This window comes from Xenia sp. Carnegie-2017, unplaced genomic scaffold (assembly GCF_021976095.1).
Source record: "Xenia sp. Carnegie-2017 unplaced genomic scaffold, XeniaSp_v1 HiC_scaffold_36, whole genome shotgun sequence".
In the NCBI taxonomy this organism is placed as follows: domain Eukaryota; kingdom Metazoa; phylum Cnidaria; class Anthozoa; order Malacalcyonacea; family Xeniidae; genus Xenia; species Xenia sp. Carnegie-2017.
Genome location: NW_025813500.1, coordinates 5,991 through 32,069, shown reverse-complemented (window position 1 = coordinate 32,069; position 26,079 = coordinate 5,991). Strand labels below are relative to the sequence as shown.

The following is a 26,079-nucleotide window of genomic DNA, read 5'->3' as shown; positions in this document are numbered from 1 at the left end:
ATGTGTTTGCAATAGATTTTTAAACACCAAACTTACATTAAACATATTTCATTTTGATGAAGTAAAAAAAATGAACATTTTTTATGTTTCAATCGGGTTGATCATTTTGTAACATATACAACACGCGAAAAAAATACCGTTACCATTATTCAAATTGCTCTTCTTCTTTTTTCAAACAATTGCAAAAAAGAATGTTACTACTATGTATAATCTTTGAAGATAAGTCATCTCAAAAGAAATATCTGGGAATTACAACCATTTACAACAACGTTTCAATAATTGACACAACAAAGTCAACTCATTTTTTAAAGAGTTCTGCAGAAGTCGCATTGTCATCAAAAACAAGCATCATAAGGCAAAAAGTGCGACGAATTTTCACATGAAAAACATAACGAAGCAGCAAAAATCACATATTAATAAAACGCCGCTGAATTTAAAAATTATCTGAAACGAGTGTGTCGTTAAACATATGTCATTAACAAACATACCATGCCAGTTTGTTACGAAGAACTCGCAAACCGGCGCTCTTTAAGAAAACTTTTCTCTTCGCACTTAGCTAATGGGAAAAGGAGCAGGCCTTGTACAATAGGATGATCATGTAAAGCAAAAAAAAGAATGAGAAAAAAAAAGTTTTAATAATTACTACCACTGTCGATAATCCTTGAACAGATACTTAAGCATTTTCATCTGCTTGCCACCTAAACAATCATCAAAATAACAGGAATTAACAAGCGAAATAGTTAGTATTAAATGATATGTTTCATTATTAACTAACAATTAATGACCAACAACAATAACAGTTTAAAAGTGTCACATTCCAAAATTACTTAACACGTTTTTTGCCAAAGCTGCGACTTGCTCTTCCTTGCTTGCCTTCATCTCATCAGACAAACAAACATAATTATCACAATTCTTGATTTTCATGGGTGTCTTAAGGGAATAACCAACAAAGAAAGGGCACCAACATCTCGCCTAATAACAAAGAGTATCTAATGATATTATTTTGTACGGAGCCATTAGTATGGCGCACATGAAAATCAAATTCACAGATTACTTTAAAAACGGATCACTTTCTTCTATACCAATTGCATGTTAAAAGTTCATTGACAATGGCTGCTTCATCAAACCAAATATAAAAGGTGTCATGTTCAATGGAAGCAAAACAAGACATGTCAGAAGTCATTATCTCACAGTCCAAATTTTCTTTTTTTTACAAACATACAAAGCGACTTGTAGAGACGACGAAAACAATTTTCGCTTTATTATAAAAAAACATGTCATATAGATAGACACTAACAAAAGAAACAGCAACTATAGCGTTGCTGCAAAATTGCAACGTCCAATTTAAATTTATTGCAAAACCAATCAAAATCGTTCATATTCATTGCACAACTTTAAATTCATTATATAAAATTCAAAATTTTCAATCCGTACCACGACCCAACGGCTTTATCCTCCAAGTCGAATCTTTTTAAAAAGCATTGATATGTGGTTCATCTTTTTTACAGCGAATTTTGTTGTAGATGGACAACTTTTCGCAATAGACAGAATATTTCACAATAAAAAACCGTCTGTGAAAAATTATACTTGTAAAATGTAAATGTTCATCCCTTTTTATGCAAAAGAAACCGCAAGTTAATAGTACCCTTACAAATCTTCTTTCTCAACCACTAAACCATAAATTTTCTTTTACTGCTCAACAATCTTTTAAAAAAAGGTGTACGAACAGCAAGTAGATTTAGATTATGTTCTTAATCCATGAAAGCCACATTCAATGATGAAATCTTTGGGACTATCTATAAACATCTTTACAATTTTTTGAAGATCACATTCAGTTTCTGTTAAAAAATTTATATTTTTCTCGTTATTATAAAGCATCATGTAAGTTGTGGTATTCATAACGATCGTGACTAAAACACCACACGAGTACATACGAGTAACATACGAGTACATACGAGTGACATACGAGTACATACGAGTAACAAACAAGTACATACGAGTAACATACGAGTACATACGAGTGACATACGACTATTTTCTGGTCAACAAATGAGAAACAACACAATTTCTTCAATACATTGATATTTGCGTTGTATTTGTGTGGACTTTGGGGCAACCATTTGATGGATTTAAATGCTGAAAAGGTATTTTACTTTCATACTACATTCATTTGTATGTTTTAGTTGAATTTGTTATAGATATTTTGTCGATGCGATTTACCAGTATTTGAGCGCTTTTTGAAACACTTTCACCTAGGAAATACATATTTATGAAAGCGATTAAATAAACAACATATAAATAATGCTTTCAAAACGTGCTACATGAAATAAATGTACATTATATATATTTGAATTAAATGAGAGTTGCACTGTTACGTATAGTCCTGAGACGGACTGTTTTTGTTGTTGTTGACTGACGTTTCGACAACCTTAGCGGTAGTCATCTTCAGAGTCAAAATGAATGTATAATCGCTTTCATAAATATGTATTTCCTAGGTGAAAAGCGCTCAAATACTGGCAAATCGCATCGACAAAATATCTATAACAAATTCAACCTAAACATACAAATGAATGTAGTATAAAAGTAAAATACCTTTTCAGCATTTAAATCCATCAAATGGTTGCCCCAAAGTCCACACAAATACAAGGAAAAATAAACGCAAATATCAATGTATTGAAGAAATTGTGTTTTTTCTCATTTGTTGACCAGAAAATAGTCGTATGTTACTCGTATGTACTTGTATGTTACTCCAACCCAGGCTCTTCCTTAAATTAACTCTATAGGCTAATTGTGAAAATACCCTCAAATTGACTCTATAAGTCAATTTGAAACGTCCGTTCAAACAATAGGCCTGGTGACATGAGTGGCTCCTTTGCCAGTTGCCGAAATGAAAAAACCAAAAAACTTAGCGCGCGCCATTTTGTTTTGTTATTGGAGCGAAGATATTTTACAGTACCATGTATCAGTATTTTTATGAAATATTAAACACATCGGGGTTTCACCTCTTATTTATGCAATCACACATGTCTCATAAACGCAGTAAGCTGAGTAAACCAACGATTGATGAGCAGCTGCTGTCTGCAATAAGCAATGTCAATGCTATTACAAATCAAGGTGTTCGAAGTAGAAGTAAAACTATTGAGAAGAAAAATGCCAGTAGAGATATAGTTCTTCAAAGAAACGAAGATGGCGAACGAATTATTCATAAGCCGAGGCAAAGCACTTCGAGCAATGGAAATACCCAAAGAGGTGTGTGCTGGGGAAATAATACTTTTATCAAAGAAATAGAAGCATTTTAGATTTTTGTGTAACTTGTATGTTACATTTTTATGTTACTTGTTGTTATTACTATCATAGATGAGGAAATGCCTACAACATCGTCAGATTTACATGATGTTCCACAGGAAATGTTATGTGAGGACAGTGTTACTGAAAGAGGTTATTGATAATACTTCTTACATCTCAACTTTACATAACAGAAGCAAAACTTTAGTGCTGTCCAGGCCACTGCATCTATACATAGTTTTTTATATTTTTATACACATGTGACTGTGCTTTTAACACTTCAATGTACTCTTTTTATAATTGTGTCATATTTTAGAAAAAAAATAGAAAAGGAAACAGCTTTATGTCATAAAATTATTTCATTTTCATTTTAGATCTTGAAGCCATTCTTGAAAGCTGTCAGTTGGTTATTAGAGAAGTGGATACTGGGCCATCTGCTTGGCAAAAAAGAATGGAAAATCGAGAAGAAAATTGGGAAAGTACGAGGGAAAAAATATTCAATGTAACTGTGTCATCATTTGCTCCTCCTTTATCTGCTATGAAGTGTTGTAGATGCAATGAAAATGAAGCTGTACTGAGATGCAGACAATGTGGTGTGTTGAGATATATTTGTCAAGAATGCGATGATGTCCATAAGAATAATCCTCTCCATGATCGAGAAGTGTGGTTGGATGGTTATTTTCAATATATCAAGCCAACACAATCCATTTCATCTGATGGAAAGATTTGCAGCATTGGTAAGTATAATGTACATACTTATGAATTTTATTTATATATTTGGTTTTTTTTTGTTGTGCCCGATGTGAGAGAAATGTTTTTCTGTGATGATGCTATTATCTTTGTAGATCGATCATGTCCCATCCTTTACCCATCATCATGTCAGTTGTGTAATGAATCTATCATCAAAACTACCAACAGCTCTCTTGTGATTATGATCAATGTGAAGGTGAAAATGTCCTTATGCAATTTTTTTACAGAGTCCAAATAACAATTTTTGATATATGGATGTACATATGATGCATCTTATTAAAATCGGATTTGTTAGGGGCTCATTATCTTAGTCACATTTAGAAAAGTACATAGGCAGCAGGTTGGATTATACACTAATTCATAGACTTTAGATTGAAACTAAAAACTTCAAATCATTGATGAAGTTGCTGGCTTCTTATGAAACCCCAAGATTTGATTTCTTTGAAGTGCATATTTTCAGCACTGTACTGGTTATTTTTGATTATATTTTGTCTTCAACAGGATGATTTGATATTAATTGGTTCACTGTACATTGCTCATCTTGTCAATGGAAGTGGTCACCAATTTCTGTTGACAGTATAATTGAGAGTGGCTGGTGGCCTGGTAGCCCTGAAAATTTTCATTACATATTTAGTCAAGATGTCTTTAATTTGTGGGATGCATTTAGAAAGAGGATGCCTGGGTCATCACAATCTGCTTTTGTAAGAAGTTTGGAAGATATTTCCAGCTCTAGAGGAAGGGTGATTATTTTTATGCTATCTACATATCTTTGTTAGTGTGCTTTTACTTTGTGTATATTTTTGTCTTGCAAACCAAAAGCTACAAGACGTAAATCTTGATTTCAAAATAATCCTTTATGATCATTTCTTTCTGTGAATTTTGGTAAATTCTGGGAAGTCAAGGAAAATTTGTTTAAAATTTGTAACAAGCACATGTCAATTTTTGTAGGCTTCATATAATGTGTATGTTTGAAGTATGAGAACTATATTATAGTACAGGGGGGTTTTGCATAATCAACAAATAGTATATAATTGTGCTATGTTTTGATTTGGAACTGGTTTCACTAGGAAATTGTTATCAATCATTTGTTGAATGGAGCTATTGCCAACATGAAATTGACCTTCTTCATGAGCAGACATGGAAAAATTGCCCTCCTTGTAGTATTGATCAACATTCATGTCATGTTGATGGAAATCAAAAAGTGTACAGATTCAGCAAAGTACCAAGGTTTGTGATATTGGATGGCGAATTCTCAAACTTGCAAAAATGGAATTACCCTTTGTAAACAATTCAGATACTTTTATGTTTTAATAAATTGAACCAATTTTAACAAATCCAAGAAAAAGACCTACTGCTCATGTTTGATTCTTTACCTGCATTGTTGGGTTTATGAGTGCTTGTGTTCTAAATTGATATTTATTTTTACCACAGGGTCCAGTCCAGTGTTATTATCGTGATGTATTGATTGCAAACAATAGTTTTGTGGACTCTCATTTAAAAAGTCTTGGTTCAAAGTCAATTCAGGTAATGTGTTATGAAGTAGGATTGAAAGGTAGTAATCTATTATTAGGTTAAAGCATTTTTTATAGAATGAAGATAATTCTTGTGGTGACACCCATTGGAAAGCTCGAAAATGGTCTCCAAATCAAAGAAAAACCAAGACGAGACTGGACTTGAAGTTGCTGGATGCAGGCACTCGATTGCTCAAGCTACTTTGAACATGTTCAGAGGAGAAATTTATGGCTATGCTCACTACTTGCATTTGAATTTTTACAACCACATAAAGTTAAATATATGTGGGAAGATATTATATGCAAATATTGGCCTTGGGCTCTACGTGTTACATCGGAAGAAAATCAAAATGCGCTAAGAAATATTGCACCAGCACTGTCTATAATGCATGGGAAATCACACAGTTGAAGTACGTTAGATACGTAAGTTATGATTGTTTACCCAATAACTCGTAAGCTAAATACCACATACGCCGACGATAATGCTCTATTAAAGATGTTATGAGACAAAGCGTGCTTTTTCAAACTGTAATAATACTGTATTTCACGTAACTAAACCGTGGTTACATAAATCTGAAATGGGTTGTCTTGAATAGATGATTCTTTTCACACTTTTTAGGTTATTTGCAGCGGAAGATGGCAAAGTGGTGCGGCAGCAACTGCTGGCGAAGAAGTTGAGCAAATAAATTCGTATTTGTCAAGACTTGGCTCGACTACTAAAAATATGACGGCCTCCGGTGAGTATTATTTTCTTATCTGTATATCTACTCAGGTATTTTTGTCGATTAAGTCCACGAACTAATGTGCACATTAATGGTTGTACGTATTAAGGACGAGAAGAATGCATTACTGAACACCTTCTGAGTTGGAACAAGCGAAAAATTTTAAACTTGGCAAAATCACTTGTTATTCGAATGAAAAAGGTTACACGTTGTATATATCTTCAGTTAATTGTCAAAATTATATAATATAATATGAAATGAATAATATGAAATGAATAATATGAAATAATATGAAATAATATAATATAAAATATAATAATATAATAATATATATATAATATGAAATGAATTTACAGTTCATAGTTGTGTATAGGTCTTGTTTGAACCCAATACGTTTACTGCGCCAATATGATTATTTTTCACTGTTTTCATTATGTGTACTTGTATTTCGAAGACCGAAAGGAAACTTTCATCTGCCAGGGACGATTTTGTAAAGTTAAGAAGCGAACTTAATGTCCAGGATTCAGACTTGGACGACTCGATAATGCAGTGGAAAGAAGAAGTTCAACAATTTGCGAGAGGTATACCTCTGTTATAACATTGTTTACTTTCAAATATGTTTGGAAACATGGTTTAGTATTGAACAGTTCTGTACTTATGGTTGATTTTTGTTCAAACATCATTTAAAACGAAACTATATGAAATAATTCTTGGCCTGGCTCAAATTTTTATGTTTGGCAATTGTTATTTTTAACAATTCATTTTACCCCCGGAAAATATATAGCTATACAGTATTGTATGGAGTGCTTAGTAATTACGTAGATAAATTAATATTTTTTATTGTTTCTCTAGAACAACAAATTGAAGTTTCTTCGTTGAAAGGTGCCGCCGAAGAGTTCTTCCTTTTGCATCAAACTGTTGAAAATGCTCAACATTTGGAGAATTTTGTAAGAGCCAACGATGATCAAACGCAGACATTGGGTGATAGGCTTTTCGTTCATGACGCTCAAAACAAAGTGAAACAACATGAACGAAATGCAACAAGATTGCTGGAATTGAAAAGACAGCTTTTAGATGGACATGTGACAGAGGAGCAGCTTCTTGAGCAAGGAAAGTCGCAGCTGGCAAAAATCACAGTAGCAAAGCTGCAGAAGAGATTAGAAATGTTGTATTTTCAGTCACTAGACGCACAAAGAAATAACTTCTCTTGCTGGTGAGTTTTGTTGGGGTTTTTTATGAGTAACTGTAAGCATTATTTTAAAGGTCGTAGCAAAATCTAAGTGAGTTAGATTTTAGATGTAGGCGACACAAAATGCTAAATATGGAACAGTTTTATTCGAGATAAATTGTGCTTTATCTAAAAGTAAACGGGTAAATACCATCTACACCATCCTCGTCGAAATATGGGCCACCCTACACTTATTTTGTGCCGAATTATTTCAAAGCATTTTGCCAAATTACTGTAAAATTGCGATTTGTCGTTGTTACGTATATTATACATGTACGTACTGTAGATTCTAGCAAACGAAGATCTTCGATGAGAAGGAAATGCGCTAAAGAGAAGTCCGAAATAACATCTACCGTAGAAAAGTTAAATTGCCTCTCAAGTCTGTGTGGTCTTCCTACGACAAGTGCGGAAGAAGTCATGTCTGGAGATTTTGTTTGGTCGTTTAACCAGTGTAACATAGATAGTACGACTTCACATGGTGTGTAAAAGAAAATCAAATATAGTTCTATGTATATTGTGACGTCCATGCTCGCTTTTAGTTTCAACTATTTTACTTAACAATATTTAGATATACCTGTGCGTTTCAAGGCACAAATTGTCGATAAGTACATGTTAGTTAAAAGATTGGAAGAGGAAAAAGCACTTCTGAACATGGAGATGAAAAATTATATGATTTATTGTTTGGAAAACGTTTTGCCTCTCCTTTGTGAAAGAAAAGAGAAGATTAAAGATAGAATAGGTATAGATAAATGTTCGTATTATGTTAAAACAAGCTTAAAGGTTGCGTATTTATATACTGTGGAATGTAATGTACATGCGTTTAACATATTTTGCAATTATTTTTTTAGTATTTACAAATGTTGATGAATCTGATGACTATTCTTTCCTTGAGGTCAGATAAGTAGTGAATATGACACCAATCTTTTAAAATACGAGCATACTTATTGACATGATTACGTTTGTTTTATAGAGCTTTCTTCTAGATGAATATAAACATCGCTATTGTGTGCGAAAAGACACAATGAAGACTCTGCATGGTCGTCTCGCCATCACAAACTGCGGAATTGCATTTGCCAGAGTGCAGTTGAAAAAAGGTTTTCAATACTTTCACGACTTAGAACAGTCCATAGTCAACGTATACGGTAGTGACAGTGAATCAGACTGTAGCGATGAAGATGACGTTCATGAAGATGACGTTTATGAAGATGTTGAAGAAGAAGATGCATATTGAACCAGTATACCAGCTAGTGGCTGGTAGCCATTCATAGCTTTTTTGGTTATGTGAGTGAGAATGAGCGACTGTTAAATCAATAAATCTATCACAGAGGAATCAGAAATCTAAATATCAAGGAAAAAGACAATTTGTGTTGCGAAAAAGGGCAATTTGTAGATCAAAAATTGTTGCAAAATAAGCCGTTTGCACTAAACAACTACAAATGCGTGTATCTTCTTAGATGTATATACTTGCAAGTGTATTTACAAAAAGAGCAACATGCAAATAATTTTCTATTTATAAAAATTGCACACAAAAATATGATAGCACAGCTTTCAGCAACAAAATACTACGAATTATATGCATCTTCTTCTTGAACATCTTCATAAACGTCATCTTCACGAACGTCATCTTCATCGCTACAGTCTGATTCACTGTCACTACCGTATTCGTTGACTATGGACTGTTCTAAGTCGTGAAAGTATTGAAAACCTTTTTTCAACTGCACTCTGGCAAATGCAATTCCGCAGTTTGTGATGGCGAGACGACCATGCAGAGTCTTCATTGTGTCTTTTCGCACACAATAGCGATGTTTATATTCATCTAGAAGAAAGCTCTATAAAACAAACGTAATCATGTCAATAAGTATGCTCGTATTTTAAAAGATTGGTGTCATATTCACTACTTATCTGACCTCAAGGAAAGAATAGTCATCAGATTCATCAACATTATTTGTAAATACTAAAAAAATAATTGCAAAATATGTTGAACGCATGTACATTACATTCCACAGTATATAAACACGCAACCTTTAAGCTTGTTTTAACATAATACGAACATTTGTCTATACCTATTCTATCTTTAATCTTCTCTTTTCTTTCACAAAGGAGAGGCAAAACGTTTTCCAAACAATAAATCATATAATTTTTCATCTCCATGTTCAGAAGTGCTTTTTCCTCTTCCAATCTTTTAACTAACATGTACTTATCGACAATTTGTGCCTTGAAACGCACAGGTATATCTAAATATTGTTAAGTAAAATAGTTGAAACTAAAAGCGAGCATGGACGTCACAATATACATAGAACTATATTTGATTTTCTTTTACACCATGTGAAGTCGTACTATCTATGTTACACTGGTTAAACGACCAAACAAAATCTCCAGACATGACTTCTTCCGCACTTGTCGTAGGAAGACCACACAGACTTGAGAGGCAATTTAACTTTTCTACGGTAGATGTTATTTCGGACTTCTCTTTAGCGCATTTCCTTCTCATCGAAGATCTTCGTTTGCTAGAATCTACAGTACGTACATGTATAATATACGTAACAACGACAAATCGCAATTTTACAGTAATTTGGCAAAATGCTTTGAAATAATTCGGCACAAAATAAGTGTAGGGTGGCCCATATTTCGACGAGGATGGTGTAGATGGTATTTACCGTTTACTTTTAGATAAAGCACAATTTATCTCGAATAAAACTGTTCCATATTTAGCATTTTGTGTCGCCTACATCTAAAATCTAACTCACTTAGATTTTGCTACGAACTTTAAAATAATGCTTACAGTTACTCATAAAAAACCCCAACAAAACTCACCAGCAAGAGAAGTTATTTCTTTTGTGCGTCTAGTGACTGAAAATACAACATTTCTAATCTCTTCTGCAGCTTTGCTACTGTGATTTTGCCAGCTGCGACTTTCCTTGCTCAAGAAGCTGCTCCTCTGTCACATGTCCATCTAAAGCTGTCTTTTCAATTCCAGCAATCTTGTTGCATTTCGTTCATGTTGTTTCACTTTGTTTTGAGCGTCATGAACGAAAAGCCTATCATAATGTCTGCGTTTGATCATCGTTGGCTCTTACAAAATTCTCCAAATGTTGAGCATTTTCAACAGTTTGATGCAAAAGGAAGAACTCTTCGGCGGCACCTTTCAACGAAGAAACTTCAATTTGTTGTTCTAGAGAAACAATAAAAAATATTAATTTATCTACGTAATTACTAAGCACTCCATACAATACTGTATAGCTATATATTTTCCGGGTAAAATGAATTGTTAAAAATAACAATTGCCAAACATAAAAATTTGAGCCAGGCCAAGAATTATTTCATATAGTTTCGTTTTAAATGATGTTTGAACAAAATCAACCATAAGTACAGAACTGTTCAATACTAAACCATGTTTCCAAAATATTTGAAAGTAAACAATGTTATAACAGAGGTATATCTCTCAAATTGTTGAACTTCTTCTTTCCACTGCATTATCGAGTCGTCCAAGTCAGAATCCTGGACATTAAGTTCGCTTCTTAACTTTACAAAATCGTCCCTGGCAGATGAAAGTTTCCTTTCAGTCTTCGAAATACAAGTACACATAATGAAAACAGTGAAAAATAATCATATTAGCGCAGTAAACGTATTGGGTTCAAACAAGACCTATACACAACTATGAACTGTAAATTCATTTCATATTATATATATATTATATTATATTATTTATATTATATTATATTATATTTTATATTATATTATTTCATATTATTTATATTATTTATTTATATTATTATTTATATTATTATTTCATATTATTCATTTCATATTATTCATTTCATATTATATTATATAATTTTGACAATTAACTGAAGATATAACGTGTAACCTTTTTCATTCGAATAACAAGTGATTTTGCCAAGTTTAAAATTTTCGCTTGTTCCAACTCAGAAGGTGTTCAGTAATGCATTCTTCTCGTCCTTAATACGTACAACCATTAATGTGCACATTAGTTCGTGGACTTAATCGACCAAAATACCTGAGTGGATATACAGATAAGAAAATAATACTCACCGGAGGCCGTCATATTTTTAGTAGTCGAGCCAAGTCTTGACAAATACGAATTTATTTGCTCAACTTCTTCGCCAGCAGTTGCTGCCGCACCACTTTGCCATCTTCCGCTCCAAATAACCTAAAAAGTGTGAAAAGAATCATCTATTCAAGACAACCCATTTCAGATTTATGTAACCACGGTTTAGTTACGTGAAATACAGTATTATTACAGTTTGAAAAGCACGCTTTGTCTCATAACATCTTTAATAGAGCATTATCGTCGGCGTATGTGGTATTTAGCTTACGAGTTATTGGGTAAACAATCATAACCTACGTATGTAACGTACCTGCTTCAACTGTGTGATTTCCCATGCATTATAGACAGTGCTGGTGCAATATTTCTTAGCGCATTTTGATTTTCTTCCGATGTAACACGTAGAGCCCAAGGCCAATATTTGCATATAATATCTTCCCATATATTTAACTATGTGGTTGTAAAAATTCATATGCAAGTAGTGAGCATAGCCATAAATTTCTCCTCTGAACATGTTCAAAGTAGCTTGAAGCAATCGAGTGCCTGCATCCAGCAACTTCAAGTCCAGTCTCGTCTTGGTTTTTCTTTGATTTGGAGACCATTTTCGAGCTTTCCAATGGGTGTCACCACAAGAATTATCTTCATTCTATAAAAAATGCTTTAACCTAATAATAGATTACTACCTTTCAATCCTACTTCATAACACATTACCTGAATTGACTTTGAACCAAGACTTTTTAAATGAGAGTCCACAAAACTATTGTTTGCAATCAATACATCACGATAATAACACTGGACTGGACCCCTGTGGTAAAATAAATTATCAATTTAGAACACAAGCACTCATAAACTCAACAATGGTAAAGAATCAAACATGAGCAGTAGGTCTTTTCTTGGATTTGTTAAAATTGGTTCAATTTATTAAAACATAAAAGTATCTGAATTGTTTACAAAGGGTAATTCCAAAGTTTTTATAGCCTTGGTACTTTTGATCCATTCTTTGATTTCCATACTCTGATGGACCTTAAAACATCAACTTCATGAATGTCAATCTAGTTGGCAATCGCTCCATGTCAGCAAATGAATTAAGAATTAATCTTCATGCAGTCAATACTCAACAAATTTGTGATCATGGCAACGACCAACTGGATACCTATATTAATTATGAGTAAGTAGCTGCTCAGTCACTAATTCTCGGATAAATCATCTGGCATGCTCAGTCATTCATGAGCATGCAGTCGATTGAAGCTGCACAAGTTCATGGTCATGGCAACGCCCAACAAATGTACTAGCACCGATTTTGAAGTAAATAGCATGCTTACTAACAATTTATTAGAGAAATACGTTTATACGTTTTTACAAGCTAAATTTACAATGTAACTTTCTCCTAACTCTCTCAAGATAAAAAGAGCCACCATCATCATGAATGAAAGCATCCATGGGCTTCATGGAAAAAGAGATTATCTACTTTTGTAATAGTTTCTACAAAGATAACATTTAATAAGCCAAGCAATTTGTATCGTCTGAATTGAAACGTATCGTAAGAATCCTTACTAAAAAGATCATTCACGCCACAACATGCCAGTATTGAAGCTTTCCTTCGATTGTTAACGCAAAATGGTTAAAATTTACTGTCATGCCTGCTACCTTTATTAATAATCGTTCTGAATAACTAGATCCAGATTAAAAATGCACCAAAACTCCTAACCATTTTATTGCCACTATTCTACATAAGATTTGATTGTAGTTTGATCTTGTATTTTGACACGTGTGTTTACTGTCCGAAAGTGAATTAAATAGCCAAAATAACATCGGTTGTAAGGAAATTTTCTTCATCTTACCTCCTGTACAAATGTCTGAACTCTTTCTCGAAATGAAGGATTTTGAGCAACAAAATGTCACAAGTAGATTACAAACTTGAGCTTCTTTTGATTCGTAATAACGCAACACCTAGCAAATGACAATTGCAGGAATAAAACAATGGCTAACGTTAACAATGGTTTGTTCACATATGTACAGCCAAACTCACCAAACATAAAACAAGACGATCTATGGTGAAGATATGATATTTCCATACCATATCATGAAGACATCCTGTGCGCTATAAAAACATTGCATGTCACGCTATAAAATCAGGGGGTTTTCACCCGAGGCCCCGCGTTTTAAGGGGCCCTACAAACAGCAAAGTCTTTTTTTCGTTTCTATACCGCCTTATAATGTCGCTAAAGGAAGACAAAAATCCCAGCACGAAACATTATATTTGTAATTATTACATTATAATTATTGCAATTATTAAATTATACTTATTGTAATTATTACGTTATACACATTACGGGGAAAGTTTGAGTGCTTTCATCAGGTGTCAAATTGGCGTTTTGTTTTCAAAGCCTGATGATCGAGGGGCCTCAATATTTGGTTCAGAAGGGACCCATGCAAGTTTGATCCACTGCTAGACCTCCTGTTATGAAAACTTAAAGCAATTGTCGGGGAGGATGGGTAAAATCTATTTTAAACATACGTACATGTGACAAAATCTCCTCACCAAAAAGTTGATTTAAAATTGCTTAGATTAAAATTTACTAGAAAGTTTCGATTCCTAAAGTTTTGCAAGCACTTCTCTCAGGGCCTTGTTGACTTCGAAATAAAGAAAATGCGAGATCGTTGTACTTCGCTGTTAACAAAATGTCCTACCTTTTGTAAATGACGACATCGTTGGTGATGGTGATAACGTGCAGCTCCTTTAGAGGACGCCAAAATTCAATCATAAAATTTCTTACATAAACAAAATAGTTTCTCCAAATAAATTTGACAAAAATATTGAGGTAATTTCTGCCCTGCGTATTACAGGGTAGGCCTTGTTTGCGACTCTTTTGCCTTTGCGACACTTGAGTCACTGTGCATTTGGCTTTTGCTTTTCTTACTCTACATTTTAGGAAAAGGAAAAGTTGGCTGTTTTATTATATTTTTGCCTGAATTCAGTCAGCCTTCAATTTTGAGGGCTCCACATTCAATTTTCACAATATTTTGGTCATAGCAAATATGCTGATAAAATCACTAATCAATTACCTGCTACTTCACCTGACAAAACACTTTGTTCGGCGGGTGTTGCAGATTCCAAAGTCCTGTTGTCTGATGGATCTAATGATAATATCAATGCACAAGTAAAAACAACAGCACAATTTAATTAGAACCCTATGTAAGATATTCCTAATATTTTACCCTGCAACTCTGATGATGCCAAAAGGTTATCGGACTCAACAACTTGTTGGGCAGAAGTCACGGAACCAAATTTCATCATATCTTCTGATTCATCTACGTAATCACAATGCATCATACTACATCACACTACATCACAATGTATCACAATCCATCACAATGTATCACACTACATCACAATGTATCACACTACATCACAATGCATCACAATGCATCACACTACATCACACTACATCACAATGCATCACACTACATCACAATGCATCATACTACATCACACTACATCACACTACATCACAATCCATCACAATGCATCACACTACACACAATGTATCACACTACATCACACTACATCACAATGTATCACAATGCATCACAATGTATTACAATGCATCACACTACATCACAATGCATCACACTACATCACACACTATCACACTACATCACAATGTATCACAATGCATCACAATGTATTAAATGCATCATACTACATCACAATGCATCACACTACATCACACTCATCACAATGCATCACACTACATCACAATGCATCACAATGTATTACAATGCATCACACTCATCACAATGCATCACACCATCACACTACATCACAATGCATCACACTACATCACACTACATCACAATGTATCATAAATGCATCACAATGTATTCAATGCATCACACTACATCACAATGCATCACACTACATCACACTAACATCACACTACATCACAATGTATCACAATGCATCACAATGTATTACAATGCATCACACTACATCACAATGCATCACACTACATCACACTACATCACAATGCATCACACTCATATCACAATGCATCACAATGTATCACAATGTATCACACTACATCACAATGCATCACAATGTATCACAATGCATCACACTACATCACACTACATCACAATGCATCACACTACATCACAATGCATCACAATGTATCACAATGCATCACACTACATCACAATGCATCACACTGCATCACAATGCATCACAATGTATACAATGCATCACACTACATCACAATGCATCACACTACATCACACTACATCACAATGCATCACACTACATCACAATGCATCACAATGTATTACAATGCATCACACTACATCACACTACATTACAATGCATCACATACATCACAATGCATCACAATGTATCACAATGCATCACACTACATCACAATGCATCACACTGCATCACAATGCATCACAGATGCATTAAGCTGTCCTTAACTGCAAATTTTCACTCTGATAATTTTTGCTTAATCTTTGGCAGAAAAAAAATTTGAGTCTTTTCTCAAAAGGTGAATTTGCTGGCACTGATGTGGAGATGGGTAAAGAATTACAATAAACTTGCATGGTTTGAAGTCTGAGCTTTTTTATATCTATGAACTGTCCCTTGTAGTACCAAATTTCTAACTTAACTCATTACATAGAGGTTTGAATGGGGGTCCCTAGGGGGGTCTATGCCTGACAACTTGGTAGAAATTTTTAAAAAGACTATATCTGTTTTTGAATAGCATTATTATAAAATAAATTTTACGTTCCTAGACATGCTAATGAGCCATATATTTGGCATCATAATGAGCCTAAATATTTGGCAAAACATTCAAGTATTGTTCACTTCATTTTTTTTTTTTTGAAAAAAACGTAAGCAAAATGTGTTGTTTTTACGCAAAAACGATGCCCACAAAATACATTTTGTAATGCTCTAGAACGCTGAAAATGGCATTTTTAAGGCTCTGAAATTCAAAATTTCTCAGGGGAGAATCCCTCAGACCCCCCCAGGTGGTGAGCGCCTCCGACGTTTTGACTGATGTTTGAAAAATCCTAGATCCGTCCCTGTCCAGATCTATTTTACCATTAACACCCGGGAATCGATTTTGCTCCACAAAAGACATTTTGGACTAAGGATTAAAATTATATGACGATGCCACCGCACCCCCCTGCCATCGAGCATTCATCCAATTTCTCCAATAATTAAATATTCAGAACCAAGTTGTTTGCATAATTTGCAAAGTGATGTTTGTTTGTTCCTTGACTTCCTTCGGTGTTCAAAAGTGGAAGAAAGTTAAAATATCATGCTTGACAGATGACAGACAGTAATTTATATTTTTCTACTTGCTGTTTAAAATGCTGATTGTCCAGGGAAAATTTGAAATTTGACGGAAAATGAATCAAATCGATCGTATAAAATGGGTTCTTGTGGTCGGTGAAAATTTAATTTGATGTTTTAGGATTCCTTTCTTACAATTATCTCATTATTTATTTATACTTTGATGTGCTAAAACTTTTAATTTTAATACTTTCTTGCTTCTCATTTCGTAGATGATCTGGGTTGGAATAAACTCTCTTATTTTTGGTCTAACTTTTCATCAATACGACACCAGTAAAGATTATTATTATCTTCGTGTATTGACCAAGGTAGGACAAGGAATATGTAAAAGTGTACCATTGTAATTTACTGCGTACAAACGTAGTTTATAAATGTACTTGGTCTCACTTTGTTTGAAGTACAAATCAGTGGCAACTTTCCTTATATCTACGTCATTTCCTTGTAACAACTCTTTGAGATCATGCTTGTTTGTAAATAATCACGTTGCTTATATCCTTTGGGCTGTTTGTTTATATTGTACTGTCTGCCATCAGTTGTCAAACTCTTTGTATCAGGAAGTTTGGTCAAGTTATGCATGCATTGTTTACACTTTGTCTTCGACAGGTGTCCAGTTTACACCTCTTTGACTACCATTATACATGGTGATGCTGAACATTTTGATAATTGTGGTCATTAATTTGTCATGTATTCACTTTGACTTTGGTTTATTAAATATGTAAGCTGATCAAAAGCTTTTGATCTTGTTTCCTGACATCTACGATAAGTATACAATACACAAGCTTAATAGAAGAATTAGAAATGTAATAACATATCCAAAAAGGAGTATGCCATCCAATATTGTACAAGTGGCGTGGAGTATAACAGAAACAACAAAAATTGAAGTACCAAAAGATAAAATTGAACCATGTCGAGACTATTATTACTAAATTATTGTTTTTGTTTAATTTGAATTTTTGTAGAAACAAATAATTCACGAATATACTATTTCATTTCATTTTTATAGTAATCCATGGCACTTGCCAATTTCTGAGATGAAAATAGAGAAAAATCAAATCATAAACATAAGAGAAAAACCTAACCTTGTAATAAATAGTCCCATTATTACATTCGGTCTCCTTCCAAAACCTTCAATACCAATGAATGAACTTTTTACGATTTATTTTAGACGACGTAAGGTTAGTGAAATTTTTACTTATAGAAGCGTTTATTCAACATTCTTATAAAATCTTCCTCTGAAAAACTGTGTTACTGAAAAGATGAAGAGTTGAACTTTGCATATATATATAGTAGCTAGTTAATGATTTGAAAGATTTTTGTTTTTTGGCAATAATTGAGTGAGTTAACACTTTAACCAACAACAAACTTTGAGGATTCTACTCCTAACACAACCGGCAGTACAACACATGATTGTCAGTAAATGCATGATCACAAACCTCATTAGCCGTTTGTTCTTCCTTTCGTTTATTATACAAATACCACATCTAAGAAACAACAGAAAATTACAGAATCCATGAAAACATTTCACTAAAGCAATTAGAAACAACAACAAACCTCTTCATTTTTCCAACCATAAATGATCATAACCAACAAAGCCTACAAACAAACGAATATCAATCACCCATGGTCGTGCTATGTAAATGTGTAATCTTTCAAATAAAGTCTCGTTTCGTGTAACGAGAATTTTCGTTCTCTGTTGTTAATTCATCACTACTAACACGGACACATGTTATTTAGTTTACATCTTAGGTAGTGTAAAGACTGTTCTTGTTCTCTGTTGTTCATTCATCACTACCTATGAAAGAAGGTTGTTCACGGCAGTGTTGGGGTAAACACATTTTTGATAATATTCTGTCGAACTTTCCCACAATGATGCAAAACATCCACATTTTCTGAAGAGAAAAAAAAGCGAGTGAATACTTTCTCCACAAAAAATTAACATTTTTCAAAGCTATTTACTTGTCTTCCATGATATTGTCCATGTTTTTCAGTCGTTTTGAAAGGTAAGAGGTATCAACTAACATAGGATTTTTCAACGAGTTTTGCTGGCAAATGTTTATGCCTTTACGGTACGACAAACCTGGATAAAATTTGAAGTTGTCAAACGTTGAAGACGAAACATAGTTCGTTTTTCATTATTTTCATCAACGAAACGTTCATCACCTATCTTTTTTAATTCCTTGAACAAGTCAGCTAAAGATCTATTTTTCATAACGTGAACGTGTTTGATAAACCGAGTGCGTTCTTCACCAGTCTACAATATGGTGTACAAGTAACTAAATCGAAGCTTGTGCACTGCCAGTTACATGAAATAAGTCATAAACCTTTTTTCCAATTTCCCATTGTTGCAGAGTAAGTGCCTTGCTCACTATATCACCTTAAGATATAAATGTACTCGTCAGATACAAGCAAAATGATGCTGCACTTGTAGAAAAGACAAATACCGGCAAATTTATGCACAGAAAAAGATGATCTCTCGTATCTCGAAGTGTTCAGCTTGCGTTGTGTTAACTTTCGCATTTTGGTAAACAATTTTGAGGATATAGTTGAGATTCACTTTCCTCATTCTCAAGATTCGGCATCTAAAAATATCATCACAATCATATGATTATAACATAAACAAACGAGTCAAACTTATCGTTTGATAGGGCACTACAAAGACTGCTTTTCGCGGAATCATTCGAGTCATTTCAACCGTTTTGTCGATCAACCAAATTGGGAAGTCCAATACGGACGACGAAAACCTAGATAGAAATGATTGAAATGACGCAGACGAATATGTAAAAGCAAAAATTTGCACGTTATATTGATAGGAAACTCATAGAGAGAGAGTGCAATCAGTTTGTTGAACAAAATTTTTATCTTGATAAAAAACCTTGAATTCTTTAGGCGACGTAAAATATGTGAAGCCTGGAATACAGACCAAGCACAAAGTTTCAGATACATCGAAAGAATCCCAAAAAAGTTGAGATAGAAGTATTGTTCTCATATTCATCGCTCGGCACATAACTATATTGCAAAGTTGCCAGACAACTTTCCACTAAACATAACTATATTGCAAAGTTGCTAGACAACTTTCCACTAAACATGACTATATTATCTAAAAAAAGCTGTCATACAATCATACTTGCAGAACACGGAGAAAGCCATGCATGAAATTGAGAGTAATAAAATATTGTACATATTCTACACGAATCATTTCTAAGAACTTGAAAAAACTTACTCTGTATTTTTCATGAATTTCAGCAAAGTATAATGAGACTTTGACGACGTTTCCTTCATTGCCCAATAATTGATGTCTTTCCACTTGATAATCTTGATGAAATCCTATCAAGAATTCATGATTATGAAGTAACTCAAGAACTGTAAGTTCACATTTTGCTTACAATACAAAGGAGGCAAAAATATCAATAAATTATACACAACCTTCAACTCTTTCTCGATCGGAGTCTTTGCTTTCTGAATAAAATCATTCACTTGCGCCTGAAATTGTTTGTAGTAACAATATACGTTCCACAGTATAATCAACACGATATCTAGAAAAAAACATTAAGAAAAAACTCCAGATGTCACCATATTCAAAGCGACAAAACCCGTTAAGTGTGTAAACCTGAATTATCTTCTTTGTCCAACATTTTCTGAGAATGAAAGGCCCGTAGCATGTTTAATCTATGACAAAATTCTCCTATGGACGATTTCTCAATAAACTGCTGTAAGATATTGATGAATTCCGTGCAATCCGCTTGTTCATTAGTGCGGAAAATTCCTGGATCACGTGATGAAGATGAAACCACCAATGATTGGCTCTATCGCTCACGTTCACTTCACAAACTCGCAACAAAGAAGACCAGCACCTTGAAACAAATTACCATCTCCATTTAGCACGCTTCTTCAGAAATTTTTTGAACTTATCTAACTTTACCTTAACTCTAACTTTCTCTATTGGATAATCATTTGGGTGACTTCATTCAGATTGATTCTTATGGAAACATGGCGACTGGCATTACATTCCCACTCCTGAAATCAAAACGATTGTTCAAGCATTTGGATACATCAGGAACATTATATACATGACCTTACATGACAACAAAGTACATACAAGTACACCAGGGACATTTTATCATGTAATATAATGACGTAACTCGACTACAGTACTGAGACATTAGAGTACAATAGATGATAAGTCATACCCACAATTCACAGGGTTTTCTTTACCTGTGAATACTTTAACAAGATTTCTAAACCATTAAGAATTTTCATTACAGGACTTGTTACAGAAAATGAAAGAATACGCTCGATGGTTCGACACAACTGTAAAATAAGAATCGATAAAGTTGAAAAACCAATATAATATTTCACAGGATTTGCTTCGATCTCGAGTCTCTTCTTTACTTGAGCGAGCGTTGGATGCTCCGGCCATTCAACAAGCAGTTGCTCTAATCTCGTCTTAAAGCGTAAAAGTATCGGTACAACTTTTACAGTTTCCTTTAAATTGCTGTCGTGGTAAATATCGTATTCTTCACCTCTGTAAAAATGTAAACTCTCAGTCACAAAAGACGAATATTAAGCATGCTATGTGATACGCGCAACGCTTTACCTTTTCTCGAACAAAGAACTCATGAACTGATGCTATAATTTAAAGTAATAAACGTGACTGACAACTCAAGCTAATAAAACATAGAAAATAGGTCTGGCACTAATCACCTTAATTTTAGCTCCTTCTTCATGGCTAGACAAATATCTCATCAACATCGAGCTCATAATGAGATGGCTGGGAGAACTATCGTCCCGTAAATCAACATCTGTATCATACAAAAACTTTGCTAAATTCAATGTATTCGTCCCTTTGAAGACAGTCTCTTCTCTAGGCTAAAGTATAAACCGTACAAAACAAGGAAATATCCTTCTTGTACAAACCGGATAAATCAGCAAGTGGGACCACTTCAGAAGAAATGTTATAACGGTGAAACACGATTTCAAACGCATCTCTTTCTTCATCCACCTTTAGATAATCTTTGTTATTAAAGGTTGAAAACACATCGCATACATTGGGAGCACAACATAATATGAACTGATGCATATTACAGAACTGTGTTAGGTCTAAAACACCAATATCGTCTTCTTCTCGATTGTATTCATCGCGCTGCCATTTGAAAGTTCTTGTTTGTCCGCTGACTGAAGTTCTTTGAAATCATCATCAAATCTTGTAAATATTTCTTCGATATCTTTCTGATTTAGCTCAACTTCGGACAACTCGTCCTCACAACACGTTTGCATTTTAAACTTGTATAAGCTTTCATTTTCGACTTCTTCAAGTCTTCTTTCTTCCTCGCGTTTCAACCAAAAAGTTTGGTAATATTTTACAATGATGTTCAGAAATTGAATGTCATCCGTTGTCGTGTAACCTTGTAAATAGACTTTTTGTCTTAACATACGCAGGACGAGCAACCAAATTCTACAAAAACAGATAATGTAATCACACGACATAAATATTCGAATAAGTATTACATAAAAGATAAAGGTAAGTTCCTTTTATAAGTAAACAAAGTTCAGATTCAAAAGAAAATTACCTGCACTTAAACATTTCACAATATTCTTCGTTATTGACAAAGGAGACGAATAATTTTGAACAGAGCTAAACAAAGATTAACACATTTGAAAGTAAGCAAGGCAATTAGTACAAACTAATCTATTTAATAACGTGTATAAATACATCGTAATGAATACAGATTAGCACTTTTGGCTATATCTCAATTCTATTTTCCTTTAATCCGTCTGAGAATATTCCGCATACCTTAAGTAAAGCATGCGAGACATCTTTACCACAATGTTCACATTTCACATTGCGATAGTCACATTCATTCTTCAAATGTTCACCAAGGAGAGAGCGAGGTAACTGAATGTTACACTGCTTGTGAACACAGCTGATGAGCGCATGCTCACAAACTTGAGAATGACCCTGAAAAAAGAAACTTAATAAGTAAAAATACCAAACTTTTTTAATAAATTTATCAACTCAACTCAACTCACTTCCAATTCTTCGTAGGAGCCAAACCATTCACATTGTTCAGAAGGACAATGTAAACGAATACTTTTCAACTCACGTTTCGTAAAAGCATCAGGGAAAACCTGTATATAAGTTTCATAGAAGTTCAAAGATCGGTGTAATAATTGCAAATTGGTAGATGAAGATGTTGAGAATGGAAGCTCTTTGTAGAGGAGTTTCTTAATAAACGATTGATAAAGCTGTATGGAAGTTTCCTTTTAAAAATTTTGAATATTTTCACCTACATCATTTCGGCTCAATTTTTCTTGATCTTCAGGACATTTTGGATCAGGATCTCTACAGATTAAAAGAACATGAAAATAAGTAGAAAAAATGTTAAATGTAAAACAGAGATCATGTTGAGAAACCAAACAGACAATCTTCGGTAAACTGCTTCAACTAGGATGAACGTAAATTTAGGTTCTAATTATCATGTTTAAATGAAGTATAACAAGCAAAAATGAACGCTGCTGACATCCTCGATGTCAGAGTTTCGGGACACATCGTGTATAAATGAAATGTAAGATACCATAGAGATAAAAAATCACGACGCCTAGATAAGAGAAACTACATAGGGGCATGTAAATCCATATTGCAATTTAGGATATATGATCACTTATCAGCTTATATCTGTGGTTGGAACACACGATACAACATTGGATGAGATACAACATTGCAAATAATCTATTTAATCGACAACTTTAAACCACACTTTCAGTTGATAGTTTTGATAGAAAATTATCTTAAGTATAATATTAATACAAGATTGACAAAACAAGTGTCCACACATTGTCTGCATTGGATTGACAAGGAGGAGATGACAGCGAGTGCAAATATACTTCGCGTTGATTTTTTCTCGATCTTCATCACGTATTTTGATTCCAGGCATCTTGGATGAGGGCAAATCTCCTCACACTGCAGAAAAGAGAGCACTCCATGTTATTGTTTGTTACTACTTGTACAATAAAATAGAGACTTAGTCGTACTTTGCATTTAGCAGACGTTGACACTTGAGGAGTAGTCTGCCGAAATGCATTGTGTGGTTTAGTTTCATAACAGTTTTTTTAGAACTATTGGGTTAGTTTTCTGTGCTTAAAACAGTTCTTTTAAGGACTATTGACTTATTACTTTTGCCATTCACCATGGTATTTGCGATCTTTAAAACGATTTACTATCAGTGTCCAATTGCTTTTAGCATGCAGTGCCATTTTAGAGCGCAAGCAATTTTTAGCTGTGTCATTCTAGAGATTCAACACAGAAAATTGACATGGTACGACCAAACTTGCAGGCTGGCTGTCCCCACTGCATGCACGACGCACCGAGCAGATGCGAAAGCGTCGACATTCTCTCGATTGATCTGTTCTCGAGTTTTGTTTTAAATTTGAAAAACCTCCAGATGATTCGAAAGCGTCGACATTCGCTCTCGATTGATCTGCCTATCGAGTTTTCTCAAAATGTCTTTCATTTGCACAAGCCGGTGCAAACACAGATATATCTTTATTACTTAAGTTAACTGTCTTCGTAATACTTTATTTTGGAGTCGGATAAAGTAAACCGGATGTTCAGCTCCCAAAAGTCGAGTACTACAATCAGCATCTCAATATTCAGAGTTAAATTTGCGAGCAAGTTAGTGCACCTCACGTTACAGTAAGTATTAGCCAACATTTAACAAAATTTTATAAGGTCAAAAATCACACAACAATTCGATACACAACTGTTTTGTCAGCATATAAGCAATTATATAATTTACAAAGCAGGACAATATTCGGGAAGACTTCTCGGGTGACTTCCTAGGTAATTTATCAACGCAAGGTGTTTGATTTACTAAGCTCTGTAAAACTGTTTATAACCTCATTCAATCTATTTAGCACTAATCATTTGGATGGTTAGGTGTTAAATGGTTTGACACAGGTGTGGTCTGGGTGCCAAATATCTGTATATATGTTTGTTGAGTCGAGATTAGGATTCATGTTCTTCATGTCCTAAGTTGACCACACCATCAGATTTCAAGTAACACCTTTATACCAATAAGGTGGAAGAACGATGGACATAAAGAGAACAAAATAAAAAAAGCACCCTAACATTTATATACAATGTGGTTTCTGTGCCTGTATAATTTCATCAAAACATGCATGAAAAAGAATATAAGAAGCAATATATATTTTCCAGTGGTTTTTTCTGAACTAATTCGCACACTGATATAAGAATGTACATAGTTTTGACATAAATTTTAGCTTTATTAATGCATTGCACCTGTAACTTCAAGAGATCCCATTCCAGCCAATGGTCTTCAAAGGATAAATTTTCAACTTTTATTTCATATCTTTTGCGAGTCTCACATTTCAATAGATACCTTAGAATGTAGTACTTACGCATAAAAGTTAAATACTTAATACTTATAAATGCAGAACATGCAGAACTAAATTCTTCCTTGCTCAGTAATGAACTTTAATATGAATGTACCTCCGTAAATAACACTTACCGAGTGATTGCATTTGCACTAAAAAGGTAACGATCATTTTCCACTTCCAAAAATGGCAGCTAAATAAATGATAAAAAATTTCAGTGCATAGCCACAATGTACAAATGTAGCCTATCCATGGTGAAATTCCTGAGTAGGATCTTGTAAGATCCTGTTACAATCCTCAACAGGATTCTATTTAGGATTTTCATCATGGATCCAGCATTAACTATTAGTTCTATATCATTTTGTGTAACTTTACACATGTAATTTATGGTATAACTGAGGAAAAATGTCACCTACAGTAGTTAACTAATATATATATATATATCATCGCAGGCTCAAGTATTTTTATTATAAAATGTATTATGTCTAAAAATAGTCATAATACATCTTATAATAAAAAAAACCGGGGGGATCGTTTTTGAGGCAGTCAGCGGTAGTAAACATAAAAAGAGAAGGGTGAGCCTGTGATAATATACATATATATATTAGAATAGTGGATAAGAGTAATATAAAATATATAAACAAGAAGATTTTATAAAAAGATATATATTTCAAATACAATATAAAATAATTACATTGATGAAAGTCCAAAGTCCAATTTTTAAAATGATATATGGAAAGTCCAAAGTCCAATTTACTGAAGATACAAATTCT

General features: G+C 33.9%; 3 protein-coding genes and 7 long non-coding RNA genes across 13 annotated transcripts; 3 read left to right on the top strand and 7 right to left on the bottom strand.

Annotated features, from left to right (window-relative positions):
• Positions 1-616: 616 nt before the first annotated feature.
• Positions 617-1,055, bottom strand: LOC124455354. The gene is made up of 2 exons (XR_006951817.1): positions 828-1,055; positions 617-698 (listed from the first exon to the last, which is right to left on the bottom strand). It is a non-coding gene; the product is annotated as an uncharacterized LOC124455354 (long non-coding RNA).
• Positions 1,056-2,859: 1,804 nt separating this feature from the next.
• LOC124455341 lies at positions 2,860-4,457 on the top strand. The gene is made up of 5 exons (XM_047006005.1): positions 2,860-3,249; positions 3,358-3,438; positions 3,660-3,764; positions 3,830-4,022; positions 4,131-4,457. Exons 1-5 carry the CDS (start codon positions 3,187-3,189, stop codon positions 4,271-4,273), a joined length of 585 nt encoding a protein of 194 aa, XP_046861961.1. The 5' UTR covers positions 2,860-3,186; the 3' UTR covers positions 4,274-4,457.
• A 97-nt stretch (positions 4,458-4,554) lies between these two features.
• On the top strand, positions 4,555-5,954 carry LOC124455344. 2 transcript variants are annotated; one of them, XR_006951808.1, is made up of 4 exons: positions 4,555-4,775; positions 5,103-5,262; positions 5,467-5,559; positions 5,625-5,954. It is a non-coding gene; the product is annotated as an uncharacterized LOC124455344 (long non-coding RNA). The 2 variants fall into 2 exon arrangements; XR_006951809.1 differs by having other exon boundaries at positions 5,467-5,954.
• Positions 5,955-7,459: 1,505 nt separating this feature from the next.
• On the top strand, positions 7,460-8,229 carry LOC124455346. The gene is made up of 3 exons (XR_006951811.1): positions 7,460-7,481; positions 7,783-7,974; positions 8,065-8,229. It is a non-coding gene; the product is annotated as an uncharacterized LOC124455346 (long non-coding RNA).
• Positions 8,230-8,939: 710 nt separating this feature from the next.
• Positions 8,940-10,338, bottom strand: LOC124455340. Its single transcript, XM_047006004.1, has 5 exons — positions 10,311-10,338; positions 9,819-10,010; positions 9,560-9,730; positions 9,404-9,450; positions 8,940-9,325 (listed from the first exon to the last, which is right to left on the bottom strand). The coding sequence occupies exons 2-5, from the start codon at positions 9,985-9,987 to the stop codon at positions 9,059-9,061; spliced, it is 654 nt and encodes a 217-aa protein (XP_046861960.1). The 5' UTR covers positions 9,988-10,010; positions 10,311-10,338; the 3' UTR covers positions 8,940-9,058.
• A 4,105-nt stretch (positions 10,339-14,443) lies between these two features.
• LOC124455342 (midasin-like) lies at positions 14,444-19,626 on the bottom strand. 2 transcript variants are annotated; one of them, XR_006951805.1, is made up of 9 exons: positions 19,237-19,626; positions 19,076-19,166; positions 18,872-18,992; positions 18,708-18,804; positions 18,467-18,508; positions 18,349-18,396; positions 14,782-14,874; positions 14,629-14,700; positions 14,444-14,484 (listed from the first exon to the last, which is right to left on the bottom strand). XR_006951805.1 is itself a non-coding variant. In XM_047006006.1 (5 exons), exons 1-5 carry the CDS (start codon positions 19,430-19,432, stop codon positions 18,708-18,710), a joined length of 438 nt encoding a protein of 145 aa, XP_046861962.1. In that variant the 5' UTR covers positions 19,433-19,626; the 3' UTR covers positions 18,617-18,707. The 2 variants fall into 2 exon arrangements, 1 of the variants encoding a protein (XP_046861962.1); XM_047006006.1 differs by lacking the exons at positions 14,444-14,484; positions 14,629-14,700; positions 14,782-14,874; positions 18,349-18,396; positions 18,467-18,508 and having other exon boundaries at positions 18,617-18,804; positions 19,237-19,289; positions 19,357-19,626.
• Positions 19,627-20,147: 521 nt separating this feature from the next.
• LOC124455343 lies at positions 20,148-22,063 on the bottom strand. 2 transcript variants are annotated; one of them, XR_006951807.1, is made up of 7 exons: positions 21,830-22,063; positions 21,617-21,714; positions 21,128-21,541; positions 20,835-20,929; positions 20,523-20,766; positions 20,339-20,448; positions 20,148-20,239 (listed from the first exon to the last, which is right to left on the bottom strand). It is a non-coding gene; the product is annotated as an uncharacterized LOC124455343 (long non-coding RNA). The 2 variants fall into 2 exon arrangements; XR_006951806.1 differs by having other exon boundaries at positions 21,617-21,908.
• A 177-nt stretch (positions 22,064-22,240) lies between these two features.
• LOC124455345 lies at positions 22,241-22,523 on the bottom strand. The gene is made up of 2 exons (XR_006951810.1): positions 22,483-22,523; positions 22,241-22,367 (listed from the first exon to the last, which is right to left on the bottom strand). It is a non-coding gene; the product is annotated as an uncharacterized LOC124455345 (long non-coding RNA).
• Positions 22,524-23,256, bottom strand: LOC124455339. The gene is made up of 4 exons (XR_006951804.1): positions 23,204-23,256; positions 22,943-23,041; positions 22,707-22,871; positions 22,524-22,547 (listed from the first exon to the last, which is right to left on the bottom strand). It is a non-coding gene; the product is annotated as an uncharacterized LOC124455339 (long non-coding RNA).
• A 1,881-nt stretch (positions 23,257-25,137) lies between these two features.
• On the bottom strand, positions 25,138-25,501 carry LOC124455353. The gene is made up of 2 exons (XR_006951816.1): positions 25,441-25,501; positions 25,138-25,311 (listed from the first exon to the last, which is right to left on the bottom strand). It is a non-coding gene; the product is annotated as an uncharacterized LOC124455353 (long non-coding RNA).
• Between the last annotated feature and the right edge of the window lie 578 nt (positions 25,502-26,079).

Excerpts from the sequence above, each read along its gene's own strand:
- LOC124455341 (XM_047006005.1), top strand. The coding sequence starts at position 3,187 with ATGGCGAACGAATTATTCATAAGCCGAGGCAAAGCACTTCGAGCAATG. Across the intron at positions 3,439-3,659 it reads GGACAGTGTTACTGAAAGAG|ATCTTGAAGCCATTCTTGAA; the intron begins GTTATTGATAAT and ends TTTTCATTTTAG. Across the intron at positions 3,765-3,829 it reads TCGAGAAGAAAATTGGGAAA|TGTTGTAGATGCAATGAAAA; the intron begins GTACGAGGGAAA and ends TCTGCTATGAAG.
- LOC124455340 (XM_047006004.1), bottom strand. The coding sequence starts at position 9,987 with ATGAGAAGGAAATGCGCTAAAGAGAAGTCCGAAATAACATCTACCGTA. Across the intron at positions 9,731-9,818 it reads AGATAGTACGACTTCACATG|ATATACCTGTGCGTTTCAAG; the intron begins GTGTAAAAGAAA and ends AACAATATTTAG. Across the intron at positions 9,326-9,403 it reads ATGACTATTCTTTCCTTGAG|AGCTTTCTTCTAGATGAATA; the intron begins GTCAGATAAGTA and ends TTTGTTTTATAG.
- LOC124455342 (XM_047006006.1), bottom strand. The coding sequence starts at position 19,432 with ATGCGAAAGTTAACACAACGCAAGCTGAACACTTCGAGATACGAGAGA. Across the intron at positions 19,290-19,356 it reads TTCTGTGCATAAATTTGCCG|GTGATATAGTGAGCAAGGCA; the intron begins GTATTTGTCTTT and ends TTATATCTTAAG. Across the intron at positions 18,993-19,075 it reads CAAGGAATTAAAAAAGATAG|GTTTGTCGTACCGTAAAGGC; the intron begins GTGATGAACGTT and ends AATTTTATCCAG.